At 42.5% G+C, this 23,512-nt stretch overlaps 1 protein-coding gene across 2 annotated transcripts in view; it reads left to right on the forward strand.

Moving 5' to 3' along the window:
- The window catches only part of RCBTB2 (RCC1 and BTB domain containing protein 2), a 463,444-nt gene that overhangs the window by 131,200 nt on the left and 308,732 nt on the right, over positions 1-23,512 (forward strand). For both annotated transcript variants that reach the window (XM_069205377.1, XM_069205376.1), the window contains one exon: positions 1,255-1,405. In XM_069205377.1, the coding sequence (XP_069061478.1) occupies positions 1,255-1,405 (151 nt within the window). The remainder of the gene's footprint in view (positions 1-1,254; positions 1,406-23,512) is intronic.

The raw sequence follows: 23,512 nt of genomic DNA on the forward strand, positions 1-23,512 counted from the left end.
ATTGTTGTTGGGTGACCAATTTCTCCAAGGTTTTTGCCAATGCTGTGAGGAGCGATATGGGCCTATAATTGCTCAACACATTTTTGTCAGCATTAGGCTTTTTAAGGAGCGGCAGAAGAGATGCCTGTTTCCAACAAGAGGTAAAGACTCCAGAAGCAAGCAAGGTATTCCAAATTTTATTGAGAGGGGGTGTTGAGATATTGCGCTATAAGTCCAAAGATGTGTGTGGGGAGGCATCATCCGGGTCACCAGACATTATCTTGTTCAATGAGCATTGGGCAGAAATAGGGGCACACTCATCAATAAAAGATTTGCAACAGGAGGAAGCAATGGAAATATTTTTTGTCTTCCCTGTATCCGTTGAGCTAGTGACTGAAGACTCCCTCAGACAATCTGGGGAAAAAGGAGTATAGCTTATGGATCTTCTCATCAAAGAAGGTTGACAGCTTTTCACAGAGTTCAACACTGGCAATAATACCTGTCTTGGTCCCTTGACTATAAACAGAAGATCTCACTATTTTAAACACTTCCTTAGAGGAATTTGAAGTTGTCTTAATCTGAAGTGCTGAATGTTCTTTCAAGGAAGTATGTGTTTTGCGAAAAGCTCTTAAGCGCCACTTTATAAAGAGATTTAGCATTAGGATCATATGATTTCCTCCAGAGGCACTCTAATCAGTCTTTTCACCACATACTTTTTAAAGGGAGCAAGCTGGTCTAACGAGTTAGGGATCCAACTTTCAAACAGCAAAATGTCTGATTCTCATGCTCTTTGTAAAATTAGAGGGGAGGAACAGAGGGACTGATCCAACGATTCCTCCGACACATTCCGCCACTTCCTTTTCAATTCCTTAATGGAGGTAATTCCTACATTCATTTTTATTGGGGCAACTCCACTGTCTTCTTGTTAGATAAGCACTTTGCAGAAAGGTCCTGCTGACCTCCCAGGGCTGTTACCAAATAAAGGCAGTGATTTTCTGACAATTTTCTGAAAGGTATTGTATTTAGAAGTAGGGGTAGACCATTTGTCTGTATGCTAGTACTTGCACGGTATACTCCTTAAATTATATTGAATGTATAATGAAGTCGGAAACATCTGCTTTTCTGCAGATTCCTAGTCGTGGGAATGTCCATTTCCTCTTGGGAAGATGGTCATAAAAAGATGAAATGGCTATTTGTCTGTTCCATGTATTTGAATTGGAGGCTTTTATTGCATTACTATTAAAATGAGACTTAATTTTTACCCTTTTCTCATAGGTGTTTGTCTTGGGTACAAACAGTAGTGGCTGTTTGGGGACGGGAGATATTCAGAACACCATTGAACCAAAGCGATTGGATAACTTATGTGGCAAAAAGATATCACAAATTGGCTTTGGAAGTGGACCACATGTTGTTGTTGTCACTGCTGGTAAGTAAACATCTGTGGGGTAGTTGGAATTTGGTAGCACAGACCCTAGAACCTTGTGGTGGTGAGGGTGAACTCCTAGCCTTGGTTTCAACATGCAACTGTGTGTAGACACAAATGGTGCAATGCTGTTGCTGAATAGGGCTATAAATAGCACATTGCAAGCCAATAAATATTAATTTTGTTAGCATTGCATATGTGACCAGTGTTACAACAATGGCCCTCAGGTCATCACATATTCAGTTGAACATTGTTCAATATGTGTTCAACGTATTTCAAGTATGAGGTACACAAAGATATCACAGAGACCATTATAGATCACAAAGTGATTTATTGACAGAATACCTGGTGTTGTATGTAAACCTATTGTCAGCCAGTGCTCCATGAAATATGTTAGTGCTAAAATACCCACAAAACCATGTAATGCCTTTTCATCAATATGTAGTATTGAGTGTAGCATATTGCCTAATTGTCCTTTACTCATGTGCCTATCGTGCCTAGAACATTTTAAGAGTGAGCCTGGAAACTCTGTCCTTCAGGACCAAAATCATTAGTCATCTTTTCCACTTTGTCTTCTGGTTCCTTCACTCCCTGGGTGTTTCCATTAACAGTTTGTTTGCAGTGCTGCCTCTGACAGATTGCAAAGTCAACTCTACTTGTAAAATATGTTGTGTAGCATTGTGGTTCCAGGCACCGGCTTCAGTATTGAGTAACTTAATGTTTATTGTTGACTTTGGCTTTCTTGCCATCTGAACCTTGTTTGATCTACTCAGTAGGCCTCAATACATTAGGGTTTTGGGAAAGGCCCCAGGATTATTTCATTTAATTTTTTTTTAATTTTGACTGTTAAGAACAGAGGTTGAGCCTTGGAAGTTGTGCCCTCTTCAGGTTATGCTTAGGCTCTTGTTGTCTCTATATATGGACACCCAGGAATCTGCTATTAGAAAGTATTACTGGCTTCTACTCCAAAAGGCTTTTCATCCCCCTAGGGTTGGATGGTCTTATTTGTAAGGGGGTAGGAAGCTTTTAACATTTCTATAAGGAAGAACAGACTGTGACTGAAGGTAAGCAAGATGAGGTTGCTGCTCTTGTGAAATAAATAAGTGGTAAAAAGACGGGTCACTGAAATGCTGCTGCAGAATTTTTTTCGCTTTGCTGTTCAACGTAAGGCAACTATTAAAAGGTCTGTGTGCTTTGGGTTGGGTATTTTTCCATTAATTCTCTAATCAGAACAAATGCTTGCAAAACATGCATCGGTATTCCATACACCACGTGTAAACACAAAGGACCAGGAGGCTACTTTTAAGGGCGGATGGATAACAATCAGCTATCCAGTCTGACAAATAGTCCTCCCGCATTCTCCTGGCAATAGTTGGACTCACTAGCTAAACTCACATGGCAGAACATGGAGTCTTTTCTGGGGCTGCTTTTAGCTTCCAATCCGCCGTAGCACACATACTGATACAAACAAACAATCTCTCTCTCTCTCTCTCTCTCTCTCTCTCTCTCTCTCTCTCTCTCTCTCTCTCTCTCTCTCTCTCTCTCTCTCTCTCACACTCGTCACTTGAGCACCCTCTCTCTCTCTATATATATATACATATATATATATATATATATATATGTGTTTGATGGCGTGTATCTGCAGAATACCATCTAGTGTTGGGCTCGGAGTGTTACAAGTTGTTTTTCTTCAAAGAAGTCTTTTCGAGTCACTGGACTGAGTGACTCCTCCCTTTTGGCTCCATTGCGCATGGGCGTCGACTCCATCTTAGATTGTTTTCTTTCCGCCATCGGGTTCGGACGTGTTCCTCTTCGCTCCGTAATTCGGGAAAACTTAGGAAATCATCAAAATCCATCGGTATTGTTTGCGTTCAACAAAAAGCAGTCGCCACTCCAAGTCCGCAAAGAGTTCAATCGTTTCAAAATGTAAGATCAAGCATACAGCCAAACCAACAATACACGGTCAGGTTTGTAATGAAACTACTAGGCATGATGTCCTCATGCATAGCAATTGTCCCAAACGCAAGACTACATATGCGGCCCTTACAACAGTGCCTAGCAACACAATGGACGCAGGCACAGGGTCAACTCCAAGATCTAGTGTTGATAGACCGCCAAACACACTCTTCGCTTGAATGGTGGAACCCTGTAAATTTAAACAAAGGGTGGCCTTTTCAAGACCCAGTGCCTCACGCCATTATCACAACAGACGCCTCCATGATTGGATGGGGAGCACACCTCAACAATCGCAGCATACAAGGCCAATGGGACAGTCAACAAAAACAACTTCACATAAATCACTTAGAACTGCTAGCAGTCTTTCTGGCACTGAAAGCCTTTCAGCCCCTTCTAGTCCACAAACATATTCTTGTCAAGACAGACAATATGACAACAATGTATTATCTAAACAAACAAGGGGGGACACACTCGTCACAACTGTGTCTCCAAGCACAAAAAATTTGGCATTGGGCAATTCACAACAACATTTGCCGGATAGCATAATATATACCAGGTATTCAAAATCAGTTAGCCGACAATCTCAGTCGAGAGCACCAGAAAACTCACGAGTGGGAAATACATCCCCAGATACTGCAAGATTACTTCTTCTGCTGGGGGACACCAAACATAGATCTGTTTGCAACAAAACGCAAAGTGCCAAAACTTCGCGTCCAGGTACCCACACCCTCAGTCCAGGGGCAATGCTCTATGGATCAGCTAGTCAGGGATATTTGCTTACGCTTTTCCCCCTCTCCCGCTCATTCCTTTCCTGGTCAACAAACTGAGTCAAAACAAACTCAAACTAATACTCATAGCACCAACGTGGGCTCGCCAACCGTGGTACACCACACTGTTGGACTTCTCGGTAGTACCGCACATCAAACTACCAAAACAGACCAGATCTGTTAACACAACACAACACAAACAACAGATCAGACACCGGAATCCAGCATCGCTCAACCTAGCAATCTGGATCCTGAAGTCCTAGAATTTGGATATCTAAACCTTTCAAATGAGTGTATGGAGGTCATTAAACAAGCAAGAAAACCGACAACAAGGCATTGTTATGCTAATAAATGGAAAAGATTTGTTTTCTACTGCCAGGCAATTCAAATTACACCGCTAGACGCCTCCATACAAAACATTGTAAGTTATTTACTACACTTACAAAAATCAAATTTGGCTTTTTCTTCCATAAAAATCCGTCTCACTGCGAAATCTGCTTATCTGCAGATTAAACATACAAAATCGCTTTTTAGAATCCCAGTTATTAAAGCCTTTATGGAGGGACTAAAAAGAATCATACCTCCAAGGATAACACCAGTACCTTCGTGGAATCTTAATATTGTACTTACACGACTCATGGGTCCACCATTTGAACCCATGCATTCTTGTCAAATCCAATTCTTGACTTGGAAAGTAGCCTTTCTAATAGCTATCACTTCACTACGAAGAGTTAGCGAAATACGGGCTTTTACTATCCAAGAACCCTTTATACAAATACATAAACATAAAGTCATATCACTGTTTCATCTAAACCAAACAGTTGAACTCCCAGTCTTCTTTCCACAACCAGACTCAGTAGCTGAAAGGGCACTGCATACATTAGACATAAAAAGAGCGCTAATCTGTTACATAGACAGAACAAAAGCATTTCGTAAAACAAAACAATTGTTCGCAGCTTTCCAAAAACCCAATGCAGGTAACCCTATATCCAAACAAGGCATAGCCAGATGGATAGTCAAATGTATTCAGACTTGTTACCTTAAAGCTAAAAGAGAATTACCCATTTCACCAAGGGCACACTCCACTAGAAAGAAAGGTGCCACAATGGCTTTTTTAGGTAATATACCAATGACAGAGATTTGTAAGGCAGCCACCTGGTCTACACCTCACACATTTACTAAGCATTACTGTGTAGATGTGTTAGCAACACAACAAGCCACAGTAGGTCAGGCTGTATTAAGAACATTATTTCAGACAACTTCAACTCCTACAGTCTGACCACTGCTTTTGGGAGGATTACTGCTTTGTAGTCTGTGCACAGCATGTGTATCTGCAACTACACATGCCATTGAACGGAAAATGTCACTTACCCAGTGTACATCTTTTTGTGGCATGTTGCGCTGCAGATTCACATGCTGTGCACTGTTCCTAACATTGGGACTGTCAGCAATTTGTGAATTATTATTTTTACACACTCCTTTCACAACATGGTATTAACTTTGTCCTGAACAGTTTGTTGATGTTTCCCTGGCAGTCATAATTCCAGTTGACTGTCATGACTTATGAAGAATGTAACTGCACTGTATATCGGATGTTGGAGGTTTATAGGCTTGGTATTTGTTACACTGCTTGTAACAGGTGTGACTTTACCAGGTTCTGTAATTTCAGAAACAGCATTACGTAGTCATTTATGGTGGTTTCGCTTCCTAACAGCTGTGACTCCTTACACTTAAGCAAAGTCTCACGATGTGGAAATTCGTGCCGCAGTACATTACCTTATTGCTATGTAGAACAGTCCTTAATTGACTTGTCAGTGACTCTTTAGGACAGGCCTCTCTAAAATGGACAGGTTTAGTATCTTTTCATTAGGACATTCATACAGAGCCCAAGCCTTCCCCATATGGCCTTGCTCCCTACATAACAATGCTCTGGGATGGGAAGTGGGTGGATACCTATCTAGAGCTTCTGTATTATGGAATTCCCATAAGACATACCCATGCAATTCTCATGAGAGACAAAGGAAAGGTGTGTCAATAGTGGTATTAAATACATAATCTGGCCCCAGCACATGGATCCCTACCTTTTCCTCAATCTCTCTGTTTCTTATGGGTTCCATAGTCCAAATAATAGACAAAAGATGAGTAGATGTGTGGCTCTACCATCTCTGGTCATGATCTAAACTACATGCCTTCACAAAGGTGCTACAGAAGCTCAGATTGAATCTTTAAAAGGACAATTGGGAAATGTATCGCTCCCTTGGCCTGGCTTGTGGTTCTCTGAGGCCTGGTTAGTTGAATGTGTAGGGAGGGGTGCCACCTTTCTTAGGAAAAAATGCAGTCAATCTTTGTATTCTTGTTTGATTTATTTTGGCACAGCTGGTAGGTGAAAAAGAATTCAAGTACATTTGCCAGGAATGTTATGTAACATGGAAATTATCCCTCTGTTTATTCTAATCATTCTGAAAGATTTAGACAGCTCTCAATATTTTTTAACTGATTTCCTTATGCGTGTGCTGTTTTGGGCTTATGTTTCTGAGGGGATAATACCGAATTTCACTCCTTTTCCTAATATTTTTACTCGCCTGGACTTAAAAGTACAGGCCAGGCTGGTAGAAAAAGGGGCAGGTGACAACCCTATAATGGGCAAACATCAACATATGTAGAAATCTCTGTTGAATTTTGAACACAAGTGTATTGCTTCAAAGTGCTTTTGTATTCTATCAAAAATAAGTATTATATAGTAAATATAATATAAAATTTACTTTATGAGAAACACAAGCGAGGTTGTAATACTTGAAGTACTCCCAATTTTTGGGAGTTATGGGGGACCTTTTAGAGGACGTTTTGCACTATGTGATGCAGACTCCTGATCCCACCTTTTTAGGCCAGAACTGGTATATTTCTGATAATCAACAAGTAAGACCTTAAGAAATGGCACTTTAGAATTATCTTGTACCTAAATGTGTAAACAAAATGGTACAGCGTGGCGTACATGATACCCATAATAACATTTAAGCAGGCTCTACACACCCTCTGAATATATTTTCAATGTTAATGCCTATTTTATGAACGATATAGTGTTTAGACATGGTCATTATTTTTAAAACCTGGAGAAATTGGAAGAACTATGTGAATCCTTGTGGCAGATGTTGGAAACAGACTACTAACTTCATAGCGCTCGAAGCCTTTTTTTTTGTGAAGCCTAGGAATGCATCTAGTTGAGACTCTTTTACTTCTCTTTGAAGAAAGCTTTCAGGCTTCACTTAGTCCAAGAGGCCAGCTCCTTATGCGAATACCCCTCTGCTATCATGTCTTCAGAAACAGTACCAGCGAATTCTTCGCTAGCTTCACGCAGTTTTTCTAATATATTTAATGAAGGAGTTGTTTCCCCTACAATAAAGAAGATTTTCTTAAATCCCAAGGATCTGTGTATAACTGAAATGGAGGGGTGATGGACTGGGGTGCCCAGAACCCTATATTACAAAGGACTCTTATCCAGTATCCACTCCTCGTCTGTACAGCCCTAGAGTAGGTGCCTCACCTGGAGATATCATAAATATTGGTTCCCAGCCAGGTAATATTGAGTCTTGAGTTCTTCGAAAATCATCATTCCTGGGGTCCTCCAAACATCTCCCAATTTCAAGATGCTGATCACATCCCACTTCTTGCGGCCTTCCACCCACTGGAAGGGGGCCAGCCTAGTCGTCTCCCACAGTGGTATCTTCAATATCAATACTCCCTGCCACCCCGTCCATTTGGGGTTTTTTATCCATGGATCTACGACTATCATGGTGGTGGTGGGTATCCCTTTCAAACCCTGTTTCCGTATAAGCATTTAACATATCCCTGTGGATCTAGGACTCTTCTGTCAGCCCTTAGGAAGGTTCACTCTGCTCCGCTAAGGATCATTCAGATCCACCAGCTGCAGCTGCGCCGCCTAGTAGTATGGTCATGGTAGCTGGCCATGGCCATGGCGAATAAGCTATGATCTTAACAGGCCCCAAATGTCCTCTGGTCTGGCTGATTGCGGAAGAAGAGCCTCAAAGTTGTCAGCATGCCATTCCAGTATGTGAAACCCTTAAGCCAGGCCTGAATCTTAAGGCATGGGGCACATCCAGCTTATAGCAGCCGGTCTTATTGCCAACAAAAAAGCAAGTGCAGTGTATTTGCGCAACACCACATGGATGCCCCACACATAGCCTAGCAGAGCCAGCAAAGAACTTGACTGAAGCATCCTCTCCGTCATAAGGCATAAAGATTGAACTATATCAGGTCAGTACTTCATTCTGTGGTAGAGCTCTGCATCAGGCTTGCATCAGCATCAGCATTAGAACCCTCTCAGCTAAACCCTTCTGAGTCTAATAGACTCTTTGTAAACATTGTTATATATAAAGCGATGTCGTTTATTGAAAGAGACATCCTCAGCATGAATGCAACAGTATTCCCACTGCTCCCTCAGGATTACTTTGCCTGTATTTATTACCTTTTTACGCTTGAGTAACTGTGTGTTCACACTGATTGCTCTTTACATAGACTTTCAAAGTCGGGGTGTATGCGACAGTAATCCAAGGTTATTGCCTGTGGTGTAAGATTGGTTGGGGAGGTTTGTGAGAAATTCAGGTGCTGAGCCAGGCAGCTAGCTCACAAAGAAAACTAAAGAAAGATATCTAGCAGAGTGGTTTACGCATGCATTGCAATTGACTACAGAGTAGAAAATTACCACCAGGAAATGGGTCCTGTAGATCAGTAAACTCTAGCTTCGTCAGCTGAGTTATGGCCCTGAGTTCTAGTGAGGGCACTAACAGAGGATTGTCCATCAGTGACGTGTATTGTACGTATTTACCCACTGTGGTATTGAGTCTTCGCCAGCCCAGCTTATACATACAACAGGGTTTGATATACCCATTGGTCACGTCCCACTTTGACAGAGAATTGAGGGCAGCTGGTAAGGATGTAGAATAGCTTGCTCTACTACAAAGTATGGGAGAAGTGGGTGGAGGTGGTACCTGTAATGTGTGTGTAGCATGCCTGTGCACATAAATAGAATAATTCGGAATTTGGCACTACAAAGCCACCCAGTTTGCACAGTAATATTACTGTTTCCCATTTGATACAGGGTTGTTTCCCTGGCACGTTTGGCAATAAAAGATTTCAGGTTGGTGTAAAAGCAACTGGTCAGCGGGTAGGAGATGTTGAGAAACAAAAAAAGTAGCTTGGGGAGTACCACCATCGTCATCATACCTGTTCAACCCACCAGCATCCAAGGGCAATCAATCTAACTCTCCATCAGCTGGGTACATGCCACTCTGTATTATCCGTGATTGACTGTGTCACATCTCTGTGTACATGGGTATGTAGACACTGAACAGATGACGTACACCAATGCAATGAGAATCTTATATTTCCTATATCGCTGGAAATTAGTAAATTCTTGTAGAACGCTTTCTATGTCCTTCAGCAGTTTGTGTGCTTCTTTCTGTTCTCTGGATATTGTTAGCTTCCCATGGATGCCTTATCTGGTTCGCAAGTGTTTTGTTCTGGTGCTTGCCTTCACTGTAGGGTTTACCTGCAGATTATTTCATTTATTTTTTCTTATAAACTGCATTGTATTGATTATGTGAATCTGAACATTCCAACAGTGCTTTGTATGCATGTGCGTACAAAACAGGCATAAGCAACAAACCGTGTACAATCCTGTAACAGTCATAACAATCTCTATTAGTCCCACCATTAACCCCAGATTTTCTTGTGTTTATGGGGGCACCTCTTGACCATTAAATGGATTCCTCTCTTTGTGCACCAGTCCACGTCCCATGACAGGCTTATAATGAGGGCTGAGGCACAAACATCCAGACCCTTCCAATATCTATTTTGGCAACCACGTTTAGCATCCTTACCAGGACCCGCTCCTCTCTAATCCCACCACCCCAATCCTCCTGGAGTCCTGAAAGAGCAAGGCGCAAAGAGAAGTCTTCAGGCCCGTCCAGAGCATGCAAGAGGGCATGGACAAGCATTGCTAGACCATATGATAGAAGTCTACATTTTCTGTGGCACAGTGGGCGCAGCCTGATAAGGGTCACCTCTTAGCCCTCCAGCGTCTCAGCAGTGTCAAGTAGGTGATGTGTAGAAATTTAATTTGGATCAGCCATAGTCTGGCTAAGATTGCTAACTCCTGCAGTGTCATTAAAGCCTCCCTCCACTCATCATTCTCCAGCAGACCCATCCAGGACTCCAACTCGGCCCTTAATGGGGTGAATACATTTTGGGAGTTGATGGCTAGATAACTGTAGGTGTGGGAATTACCCCTCTTCCCCAGAGCCCCCATAAGCGGTCTAGCCTCCAGGAAATCCCATAGGCAAATAATGCATGGCGGAGTTGTAGGTATTTGTAGAACTGGGATTGTTGAAGATAGAAGTCTTCCTGTAGTTCTGAAATGACCTGACATGAGACCCCTGCCACACATCACCAAGTTTGGAAATTCCTATTAAGTCCCATTTGTTGAAACTTTCTAACTGGGAGACTTGTCCTAGCCATCTGCCCTTCCAGAGGGGAGTCTCAAGGGTAGGGCCGGCCTGGGACAACAAATAGGCCCAGGGACCAAAGTAAAATGGGCCCACATTAATGAAGTATATAGTTAAAAAAAAAAGTGGTAATATCAGGGAAATCAACAGTAAAAATCCACCTGGCCATACAACCGTCCCACAGCTGCTGAAAAACTGGCCCGCACACTGATCTGTTAGACCAGCCCATCGGGCACTATCTGATTGCCGTATAAGCCAGCTTGACTCTTCTGAAGGGTAATATTTCCCTCCCAGCCTATCCACCGTCAGACAGCCCTCTTTGCCAGGAACACCACCATAATGAGATCCTGAAGAGAGTGTGATCTCCCCATAGATCATGCCAGCGATAGAGTCAACACCCACAAAGGCTATTACGGTTTGGAATGCTAGGTCTTTCCAACCCCCCACTGATCCAGTTTTTAAAGTCCACCAACTGGGAGGTCCAGTAATACAATGGCGGGTCTACGACTGCAATGCCCCCATTGAAGGCAGATTGGACGCATTTGCTAAATGTGATATGTGGTATTTGACCTGCCCACAGGCACAGCCTTATTCTGGCCTGAACTAAACAAACCATTGCTGAGAGATTGCAAATTGGACATTCTGGAGGATCTTCAGGAGTTTGGGTAGAACAATCATCTTAAATAGCGTTGACTTTCAAGGCTTCCAAGTTGTTCGGTGCTAGGCTGACTGACTGGGTCCTTCCAGTTAGGAAGGAGCAGATCCATCAGATTCTGCATCATAAGTATCCTTACACTGAAGTCATAAACACCAAATATTCCCATGCATCTGCTGGGATCTCTGAACACTTTTTCTTCAAATCTTGAAAACATCATTGTTAGTAGCACCTCAATCGCCATAGGGTAAGTTTACCTCGAGTATAGAATGAGAGTTATCTAATCAATATAGTGTATACACATTGCAGCATCCAAGAAGGGAGGCAAGCCTGAGTTGAATATAAATACTTCCATTGAGCACCTGCAGAGGGAGAAAATGGAGTAAAAAAGAGCCTGCCATGTCAAGATTTCACTGAGTGTAAGACAAAATACACTGTTACTTTAAGGAGCCAGCAGCTTCCCTTTGCAGCATGCACTGTACTGGCAGTTTGCTTCAGCCTCAGTTCTTTTTTTCCAGCTCATGCTGAGATCTCTGAACATTCTCTGGGTTTCTTTACCCAGTTTATTGTTCAACTTTGGACAGAAAAAAGTTTTTGCTTCATTGAACACCCTTGAAGCTATACTAAATTTCTCAAAATTTTTTTCATCGAGTGGTGATTTTTTTCCTCAGAATGCCTTCACGTTTTGTAAAGTGCCTTGCATGTAGGTGAAAAAAGGCATCATACCCAGATTTGGGGTGAGTTGTTTGCCTGCCTGCCTCTCACTCAAAGAGTGTGAATTTTGCAAAAAAATATCCAAGATAGCCCTAAAAGATTGTAAGGGTGTCTACTTACAAGTCAAATTGGAAAACCTGTGCCACGAGGAAGAGCAGAAAAAACAAAGTAAAAAGGACAGAGAAGGGGCTCCTTCTTCTGAATTAAGAACCTCTCACACCAAAGATTCCCATAGAAGAAGATCTAGAGAGAGAAGACATACAAAATATCATCGGTCATCACTGCCATTCTGGGTACTTTCACCTCCCACAAGAACACCGGTCGACATTGAGGCAGGTGTTGGCACCGACTTGCTCACTGTTGAAGAACACGATGACAGCATTGTCGCTGCTGACACCTCAGGTACTGTTATGTTTACTTTTGATGTCACTCCCTGTTACCACAATCCAGCTGTCGATGATGAGAGTATCCATAGCAGAATACTTGACACCAAGGCATCACCTTTCAACATCAAAAAAATCTGTTTCTTTGATGTCAATGTTGAGATCACAGTTGAGACACTCCGCGTCAAGAAGATCGTCATCAAGACAGTCATAAGTGTCAATGTTGTTTGGTTTCTGACACCCATCGCTCAGATGATGATACTGGGACTGGAACATCTTTAATAATTCTACAGTGAGGAGCATCGTTCTCCTCTTAATTTGCCTCAAGACTGATTTCTCCTATAATTTCTATAATTCACCCATTGGAATCAGAGCCAAGGCCCAGAGCAACAGTATCTCTACGTACTGAAGACCCTCTGCAACATTCTTCACCAAGATATTCGACTCCAAGGAGATGTAAAAGAAGAACACCTTCTTAGTCTCCTTCACCAGCAGGAAGTTATCACACTGATTCCTACTCCACGAACACTTCCTCTTCTCCAGCAGCATTGCCTCTAAGATAGTCTCCTGTTGAGAATGTTCTGACTTTTCAAGATGCCTGAGCGGCCAATAAACTGAATAAACAATTACAAATGCCACAGGCCTCGGTTTCTGTCATGATGGAAACTTTGCAACCAAGAGCTTTACCAAGACCCACCTTACCCTTGGTACCATGATTTGCAGAGCTCACGGAAGGAAAGCTCCTTACTCCATCCACTATTAAGTTGGCAACTCATCGACTCTATAAAAAACACAGAGCCTTAGAACAAGACCCTATCTACCTGAGATAAGACCTCTAAACCAGATTTAATCATAGTTTTTGCAGTTAGAAAGAAACATCCTTCAACTCTGAGACTTCAGTCCCTCCTGCAAATGAAAGTAAAAGACTAGAAGCAGTGGAAGAAAGATGTGTAACTCCGCGGCTGTTATGTTTAGAAACTCTAGTGCATCTGCCCTGTTGCTGAGATATGACCGGGCCTTATGGGAATCTCTGGCTTAATTTGCAGATGATGTACCAAAATATAGGAGACAGGATTTTATGGATATCAGACAAGATGGTCAAACTGTCTCAAATCAATCCATCAGTGCAGCCATAGATGAAGTAGATGTGGCTGTTACTCTATTCTGCAATGGTAAATCTCTCCACAGATTGTCTTAGCTTAGACTGACTTCACTAAAACCTGACGCTCAGTCATACATCTTGAACGTCCATTTCACTAGTCCAGTTCTCTTTGGTCCCCACACAGATGAAGAAATGGAAAGTTTTTAAAAAAAGACGCAGAAATCCATAGAGCAGTGGGATTAGTGGAGAGGAAAACACCCAGTTCCCAATATTATTGTAAGGATTACAGATTTCAGTCCAGACAAAGGGTTCTATCCCCTCAATAGTCTTTCCATTCTTAGTCCCAAGGTCACCAACAGCAATACCAACAGCAACAATTCCAACCTAGAAATAAGCGAGGCAGAGGATAACAACATTAACAACAGACATGGGGGTGGTAGTATCTAACATTATTTAATAGAATTTAAGTTGATAACCACAGACAAATGGGTCCTACAAATTATTCAGAACAGCTACACCATTCAGTTCAAAGATCCTCCGCCTGCAATGCCTCCAAAACCAGCACCAAAACAACAATTGTCACTTTTAAAATAGGAGATACACTCTTTACTCCAAAAACAAGCAATAGAACTGGTTCCTTTTTCTCAAAGAGGAAAAGATATCTATTCAGAATATTTATCTGTACCCAAGAAAAATAAACAAATGGAATTCAGACCTATACTCAATCTAATACAAGCAAACAACTTTGTCACAAGTCAAAAATTCTAGATGTTAACCCTGCCTCAGATCTAGCCACAGCTGATGAAAGGAGACTGGGTGTGTTTGGTGGATCTACAAGACACATATTTACACACGCCCATTGGGCAGATACACGGAAAATTGTTAAGATTCGTAGTAGGGAAATCCGATCATTAGTACAGTTCTCCCTTTCAGTCCAAAGTCTATACCCAGGACATTCTCGAAAAGCATGGCAGTGGTTGCAGCTCACCTCCAGAGACACGAAGGGCCTGATTACAACTTTGGAGGAGGTGTTAATCCATCCCAAATGTGACGGATAGACCACCAGCCGTATTACGAGTTCCATAGGATATAATGGACTCGTAATGGACTCGTAATACAGCTGGTGGTATATCCGTCACATTTGGGACGGATTAACACCTTCCTCCAAGGTTGTAATCAGGCCCAAAATCTACATTTACCCTTATCAAGACGATTGGCTGATAATGGTTGGTAACGGCACACTTATCGTCAAGCACATTTGGATTTCAATCTCGCTACCAAAACTCTTGACAAAACTGGGTTTTCATATCAATTATGAGAAGTCAATCCCTTTACCTCGTCAACTTCTAGATTACCTAGGAGCTACCCTGGACACCTCAAAAGGAGAAGGTTATCCTACGGAGAAGAGTGTCCACCATTTTTCAGAAATATCACCTCCTGCTTCAAATGCCAAGTCCAACAGCTTGACAGATCTCGTCCCTTCTAGAGTCAATCACATCTTGCTTTTATCTAGTGCTGAATGCATGTCTGAAAATTAGACCCCTACAGCAGTGCCTCACGGACCAATGGTCTGAATGGGAAGCAATTGGGATGACTAACTCTTTCTCACAACACAAGCCAAACAATCTCTGATGTGGTGATGCAAGAAAGACAATTTACTGAAAGGAATCTCTTTCTTCCAAGATCTACCAAAACAAACAATAGTCACAGATGCTCCCCTGGCAGGGTGGGGAGTGCAACTACAAGATCTCACAATACAAGGCCAATGGTCACACAAAGAGCAACTGTACCACATAAGTGTTCTAGAAATGAAGGCAGTTCGGCTAGCCATGAAGGAGTTTGCACCATCCCTAGGATGGTAAGCAAGTGGGGGGTACCAGATCAAGGATCCTGTGTATATAAGCTCAAACAATCAGGCATTCCTTACTGGTAAGAAACCTATTGATCCAAGCAGTTCATTTACCTGGACTGTAAAGAGCCTAGCACCAATGAAGATGCAGTCTATATACCTGATGGGGAGACTGTTCCAGAAGGGCAAATGGCTCAGGTGGAAGGCCAGAAAGTTCCAAAGGAAACCTAGGAGAAAGCATGTGTTAACCTAACAGATGCAACTTTTGCTGAATACAGATGGAAACAGCAGTTGGAATCAATTACCAAAAAGCCTGAACCAAAGAGCATTAGACGTTAGAGTCAATAGGTCACGCCAATTGGCGCCGATCACCAAGGCAGGTGGAAAAATATGCCGAAATGTTTACATGCAATAGGTAGAGGCGGACTGAGCTAATTAAGTTAGAAACATGTGATGGTCTTAAAAAGGTACAACCAGGGGAAGCAATGGTACAGGAGTTTCAAGGGGCTAAGAAGGATACAGTGGTTTGCAGGAGGCTGTGAGGTGCCACGGGGAAGAAAACAACATGACCTCTGCACACAAAATCCACAGAATAGAGAGCCCAAGAGAGTGTTGTGATAGATTTTCTTATGAAGCAAACAATTTCACTCCTAGTATTTTACAATAATTCTTCTTCATCAGCCAAGAGACCTCTTCACTCTTTAGATAGTTGGAGAGTTCGTAAGTGTCGTTTGACTAGAACGAAAGAAATCTGCAAAACGAATCAGTTGTTCATAAACTATTGACCTTCAAGAACAGGTATGGCATCATCCAAACAAACTATAGCTAGAAGGGTAGCTTTCTGCATTACCTGTTGCTATCAATTAGCTCAAACCTCTACCAGGGAAACCTGTAGCCCATTCTACACTTAGTAAGGCTACAGCTATCACTTGGATTAAAAAAAATCCCAATTACAGAAATTTGTTAAGCATCTACATGGAAATCGGTTCATACTTTCTCTAAACGTTGCTGATTCTTTGTTAGGCCAGGCAACTTTAAAAATCTATTAAATTACAACACTTCTTAGTTGCCTCACTCATGTTTAGTTTGCAGCCTAAAATAGTTTATTTTTCATATAGCTTGGTATTGACATCTGCAGGTTAGGGTTGTGCTTGTTATTCTTTGTTTGTCCATCAGTCAGGATCCTACGATGCAGAAGGAAAAGTTATTTATTTGTATTCCCAGTTCTGCATCGTAGGTATCCTCACTGAGGTCATAAACAACCTTCCCTCTTCCCCGATTGACAATACATTTGCTATATATGTTTTCCTTTATACACCTGTTTACTGCCATTCAAAAAGAACTTAGGCTGTGAGGCAAACTACCAGTACAGTACATGCTGGGAAGGTAAATGCCGACTCCTTAAAGTAACAGTGTATTTTTTTTCTTACACTCAGTGGACTCTTGATCTGATTGGATCCTTTTTTACTTCATTTTCTTCCTGTGCAGGTGCTTATTGGAAGTATTTATATTCAACCCAGGGTTGCCTTTCAGATTGTGCAATGTGGTTTCACTACATTGATTAGATACCCTTTGTAGCATAGAACATTTCAGTAAAAAGCTGGCCTGTTATTCCTTACTGGAGATAACTTTACTCTATTTAGATTGAGGTGTTACCTCTAATAGGCAATCATTTTTTCATGATTTGAAGAAAAAGTGTTCCAGGATCCCAGCAGATCCTTAGGAATATTCTGTGTTTATGACGTTGCAGAACTAGGAATACAAGTAACTTTTTTGTAATTGTATTCCAATGCTGTGTAGGTGTTGGATGAGGATTGGGTGGGGAAATATGTCAAGTGCTGCAGAGAGATACAGGAAGATAAAGGCTGCTGTGTCTCCTCTTTCCAGAGTCATGCAGATGCCATTTGTGGCAGCAATAAGGGCGGTTTTTGTGCTGAAGTTGGGTCTGAAACCAGACTGAGTAGTGTAGAGGATGTAGTGGTCATTGAGGTATTCAGTGACATGTCTGCTGCTGATTTTTCTCTAAGCCCTTGGCCGGAATGGTAACAGGCTGATGGATCTATAGTTGGCGAGTGTTGAAGGGTCCCCAGACATCAAAGAGAGGACAGTTATGGGTTCCCAAGCATCTAGGACTGTTGCGGAGGAGGTGGCGGCATTTACAATGGGTAGCAAAGTGTGGGTGTTGGCATTGATGGGTTGTAGTCCATTGGAGGAGGCATGGGGGTGCGGGGTCCGGTGAGGCGCTTGAGTGGATGGACTTCATGGTGTCAGTGGTTTCTTCCGGTATGAGGACGGACCATGTGATTAGCAAACAGAGTTTGCAAAACATGATGGAAAAACCTAATGGCCTCCCAATTGAATGCTAAGTGTTGCTCTGTGTGTTTAGTTAAATTGGTCTCTTGAAGCAAAGCAGTGTCGATGTTGTGTCTGGCCAGTTATTTGACAACAAATCGAACATTGCAGGGATTGTTTAAGGTGATTAGGTGAACAGTTTGTCCTAATGACATCACCCTTCTCCCAGCTCCTCAATATGCAGCAAGGACTGGTATGGTGTCACCTTGGCCACACCACTGTTAAAGGTAGCATTAAATATTTGCCCTGTTATCAAAGGCAAGTGGACTGCAAGAACGTATAACTCCTTAATCATCCCCACCATCCTTACCCGTAACCTGTCAGCAGTTGTATCCCCCACCCACTGAATCATACATGTGGTACCCGGATCAATATCGTTAACCTGTGCTGAAAATATACAAGTATGGGGGATCAAAGACACACTATCAAATACCACCAATGGTTGGAGGCGGCCTGGAGTTAAATGGTGAGTGGCACACCAAGTGCCCACCTAAGGACTCAGGGGAAAAGGGAAATGTGTTTGGTTGGTGTAAGATACCCTGTAAGTGAGGGTGTGCCTTACGACTTCCCACATACATAAAAATACAGGCCGTAGCACACTGACAGCAGGCACTCTTAGGGATATAGCAGGTTGCACAGCAGATGCTGCTCACCTTCCCACCCCTCAGCTCGCTATCAATCTTGTTTAGTCAGCAGGAGTTTCAGTTAGGACAGGAGGAGGCCAATGGGCTTGGGAAGAAGAGTCAATGCAGCTGGAATGGCTTTTAACACGAAGACAAGAAAGCTGGACTACAGCAGTGGAGTCAGTCAGCATCTTGTCTACATCACTTAATCTAGAATGGGATCCAGCATCTTCACTCTTCACCAGCCCACCTGTTCTTTTCTAGGTTTTCTAGGAAAGTAGCAGCCTGTTATGGGTTAGTGAAGATGTTCTGCTTATTTTTCAATATTATCTTTAGAGTAGCTGGATAAAGCATAGCATTGGAGATATTATTTTGCTGCAGACGCTCACCAGTCGCAAATGTGCATCGAGCCCCCCGAACTACTCCAAGTTAAAATTACAGGAAAATGAAGCTGGATGATCCTTGATATACCAGGTTTTTAGTGTGTCAGTGTAATTCAAAAGGCGTGCAATTATAAGTCTAGCAGGGGTACCTGATGGGGACCTAGGTGCAAATGATTGGTGAGCACGCTCCTCCATGAACAGTGAGGATAGATATAACCTACCACATAAATCGATATCTCTACTAATACATCCATTATCCCTTTCACCATTAAGTCTGACACCTCTGCTTTGTTTATAATATTCCTTCTTGAGTGTGCCACAAAAGCCACTTATTTGGCTTTAGTTAGTTTCAGAACCTATTCCATTTGAAGACATTTTTTATTTCCTATGGTTGAGTCATCTATAGTATCCAATGCAAGGCATTCAGCCATGTCTGTGTAAGAGTTCGGTTTGTCTAGTCTCTAATAAATAGGATTGATGCAAAGCAATAGTGAATCAATGAATGTAAGACTTTGCTGCATGTAAAACAGAAGTGATTTGATGTCTCTGTCATCAGTCACAGAATTCACTGCAGTACCAGCCATGGTCTAAGACAGTTGACCGTGATATCCTGCTTCAGTGGCTTTCCGGGAGTCAAAGGGAAGTTAAGTATGCTTCTGCTCCCCGCTACTTATATCCAAAGACAATGGAGAGGGCAGGTGGGGAGCATGGGAACTCAATTATATTCCAACTGTTAGCATTTTGTGGTTGTTAATGTGTTTCCCCGCCCTCCCAGATTTGCAAATGCTTTGGCATCAAGACAGTAGACTTCGATCAGACATTCTCAAACAGTTTACAACCTGTCCCCTTCACCTTACACTAAGCTGCACATTAAATACTTAATATAGCTATACCTACTCCATTTTCCTACTCACCCAAATGATTGCCACATGAGCATATGCAGTTAGAGTGGCATAAGTATAATCACATCAAGTAGGGTAGCAGGGCCTCCCTTCCATGAGAAAAGGCTGCCACCCATGTGCACATGAGCAGACTGACCTGTCTCCTCACTGTACACAGCACATCTCAGTTGTCAGTGCTCCTATAGGTCAGAGCTAGCAAGTAGAGCTGTAACAGGTGTCAAGTCTAGTGGTGCACAGATATACTTTGGGGGTTTGTCTCCTCTACATCTGCGGCATGCACATTTTTATTATCAGCAGCTATGCAGGAGCACATGTGACCAAAAGTCTCTCAGATCAGCAGATCACCATTCTTGACATGTAAAATTAATCACCCCCAGACTGAATGTACCCTGCGTGCTCCAGCATTCAGGAACACACCTGGGGTCCAGGTCTCACATTAAGTACCAGGGCCCAGCACAGAAGGCCGGCTTGCTGAATGGCAGGCCAGGCCCTTACTCCACAGATACTTGGCAAGGCCCTGCCCAGAACGGCCCGGGTCTGAAGCTTCATGGAAGGGGAGTCATTCGGGTAGCTAGTCCTGGGGGCTTATTCTACTCTGCGGGCTTTCTGTCTTAGCAGGTAGGTGCCAGAGTCCTGCTCAGACATTGAAGGCAGGACACAGAAACCACCACCCTGCAAGGGCAAGCCATGCCATGCCGTGCCATACCAGCACAGGAAGGCAGCACATAAGGGCTCTTGAAAGCATGCAGGTTAATTCATAGATGAACACTATCCTGTCTTTGTTTCCAAAGAAATCAGGCATCATATGTACTTTATTAGCACAAATCCCCTGGCCTATCAGTGTCTGGAATCTACACCAAAGCAGGATTCTTGCAGATGTTGTGCCTTGTAAATTAACCTCATGGTTATGTGTCCATCTTGCAGCCCGGCTCTTTTGCCCCTCCAGGCACAACTATTTGCCTGCACATTTGATTGCCATTTGAGCAGTGCAGAGTACCTTGAATGAGATCCGTCTGGCTAATGGAAGTCAGTGCAGTGCTGTAGAACCAATAGGATGTGGTCCCTAGATTGACAATGTAGGAGTGACCAGGCTGATGTGTTGAGTACACCTCAGAAAGGTACAAAATGCATCTCAGTGTGAACATTTGGTTTCTTGATTGAATTGAGGGAGTATCAAGAAATTGATGTCCATCATTGACACCAAGAATCCCGAACCTCCTGGCTTGAGTTGAAGAAGCTATACATTCTTTTGACTTTCGCGCAAACAGTGAGATTGTGAACAACTGAGGACTTAAGTTCTCACTGCATAATTTGAGGTGATTGTACTTCATCCATTTTTGAACTGCCAGTAGGAAGGGAATTAGGTTGCAGTGGTCTAACTGAATTGGAGCAGAATCAGCTGATGGTCTTTATGATAACTGAGAGTGTGCTAATGTAGTTGAAGAGCAAAGTGGAGCTTTGACCTCTCTGCTTTGATCTTGACATACAATGATTTGTAAGGTAGGAGTGAGATGATCTTTAGCCCCAATACAGTGAGATCCTGTATAAACTGGCAATTGACTGCTGAGTTTTAGGAGCCGGTGCAGTAAGGTGAAGTGAGCTATCATTCAATTCCATTCCAATGTTGCCTTGAAGTTATTTCGAATGGCAATCCATTAGGACTCAACAGTTGTGTCCAGGGATCATTACACAAGACCACATTTGAAATCCCAAAATTTTAAAGTGAGTGGTTTAATTTATTAGTAGAAGAAATTTAGTTGTGAGGAGAAGCAAAGATTTTAAAAGTAACTTTTCCCACAATAAGATAGGGAGTGGAAAGGTTGTATAGGGTGCAAGCGCAAAAGGTGCATTATGTGATTAATTGAATATAAAAAATGATTTCCTTGGGAAAAATATATATTATCAAAGTGGTCGGCCTTCATCCATACTAGGGTTGTCTGCCCAGGATAAAAGATTTTAATACCAAGCAATAGGGGGATGAAAAACCTAAGGCTCAAAATGCACTGGTTAAAAACACCCTTTTGTGAAGCGTCTTCAGTTTATATCTAAGGGGGTCTGTGTGACTTGAGGGCAAATAGGACATCCTTGTAAGGTCATGGAAACACAGGAATCTAGTAGTGCAGGAGGTAGCAAAGTTAAACAGCCACTCTTAATTTTAGAGAGGCCTGTGTAAACCAGAATGCTTATGAATTACCTGCAAAACACCCAAACTATGTTTTTTCTTATTGTAAGTGGAATGATGTTTATTTATACGCTTAGTAAATCTGTTAGGTTTCACAGCATTACCAGTATCTTCTTGGTGAATATCTTAAACTGCTGTGGAACTGACCCGCGTTCTAGTCTTGTGTACAAGTACAAGGGGTACATTAATGGGGATAATCCTGACTTAATAGTTAGGGTGGTATTGGCTTGCAGGAGTTTGGTCTTTGTATTTCTGCCAGTGGAGGCTGTTTAGGCTTCACACATAGATAGTGTTGGTCCGCAGTGGCCATCCAAGGGCTGATCTCTGGAATGGTGAAAGCCAAAGTCTGGCCTACGTTGAAAGATGAGCAGTGGTGGAGGTGAGCACACAAGACCATGTGTTGTCAGCTGTTTATGGGTTAAAGTTTTGAAGGTCAGCAGCTGCAGGAGTAGGTAGACAGGGGTTGCATGTTCAGCCTTTGCATGAACTAAATATCTGATGCATGAGGGCTGGGGCACATGAGCTCTGCAAGGTCCTGAGTCACTGGGAGAAAAGATGTGAGGCATGAGTACACTAGTCAGTCACTTAAAGGAGGATGCATATTGATACAGGGCGTTGGCACATGAGTCTCTCGTGATTACCAGCCCATGCTAGAGCTGGCTAGACACAGAAAGTAAGCAAACAAGCCTGGGGCAATGGTGAAGATAGTCATGCTCATATAACTGGATGAACCAAGTTAGCTTTGAGGACTGTATAGAAAGTCAGACTGCGCAACAGTTAAGCTTCCAACCTTGACAGGCTTGGGTTCTCAACCTGCTTGTAGTATGATGCTTAGTTTAAACTTGGTCTCTAAATGAACAGGACAGTATTTTTTCATCCAAGACAGTATACCTCCATATTCCCATAGCAGCACTAGAGTTTCTCTTTGTCATGAGAATATTGTCCTTACCCTTAGACAGGTGATAGCAAAGATTTGTTTCTGGCCCTCCCCTTCCTCCACAGTGATGTGCGGATTTCTTAGACATAAAATATGAATATTAGGTATGTTGTAGAAACCAGCTGATAATCGTTCCTGTAGACAGTTGGTTCAGTCCAATTATCCCTTTTAGAGTTTGCCCAAACGTTTCAGGGGAATGAATCACAGAAATGTGCATGTTCATAACAAATATGACTGTAGATGCCTAGCATACTCCTGCCCTTTAGTGTTGGGCTCGGACAATTGCAAATTGTTTCTGTTTGAATAAGTGTCAAGTCACGAGATATGGTGTGACCCCTCCTTTTGCTGTACATTGAGCATGGGCACCAATTCCCTGTTAAATAGTTTTTTTGCTACTTTTGTGTCTGTGCATGCACTGACAGCGCTCCCACTTTGTTGTGTCCTGAGCATGTTTTTGCTGGCCTTGTACATTCATTTTTTGATTCCATCTTGTCTGATTCAAGCCAGCTCTCAACAACGTGTGAACATCTTGAGCAGCATGGACGCCTGGCATTTACTTATTGGGGCATCAAGGGGCTCTGAGACTGAGAACTCCTTCCAGACTTTCTTCAAAAGAGAATGCTGCATAGGAGATGGAACACACTATCAAAATTGCCTTTGCTGGCATTCAAAATATCCATGGTCAGACCACCATGAGAGGTACAACTTGTGCTTATCCCTAGCCTTTGGATCCAAGTATCGAAGAGAATGGCTCTGGGCACACAGCAGGGTGTAACAGTAAAGC

This window comes from Pleurodeles waltl, chromosome 8, assembly GCF_031143425.1.
Source record: "Pleurodeles waltl isolate 20211129_DDA chromosome 8, aPleWal1.hap1.20221129, whole genome shotgun sequence".
Lineage (NCBI taxonomy): Eukaryota > Metazoa > Chordata > Amphibia > Caudata > Salamandridae > Pleurodeles > Pleurodeles waltl.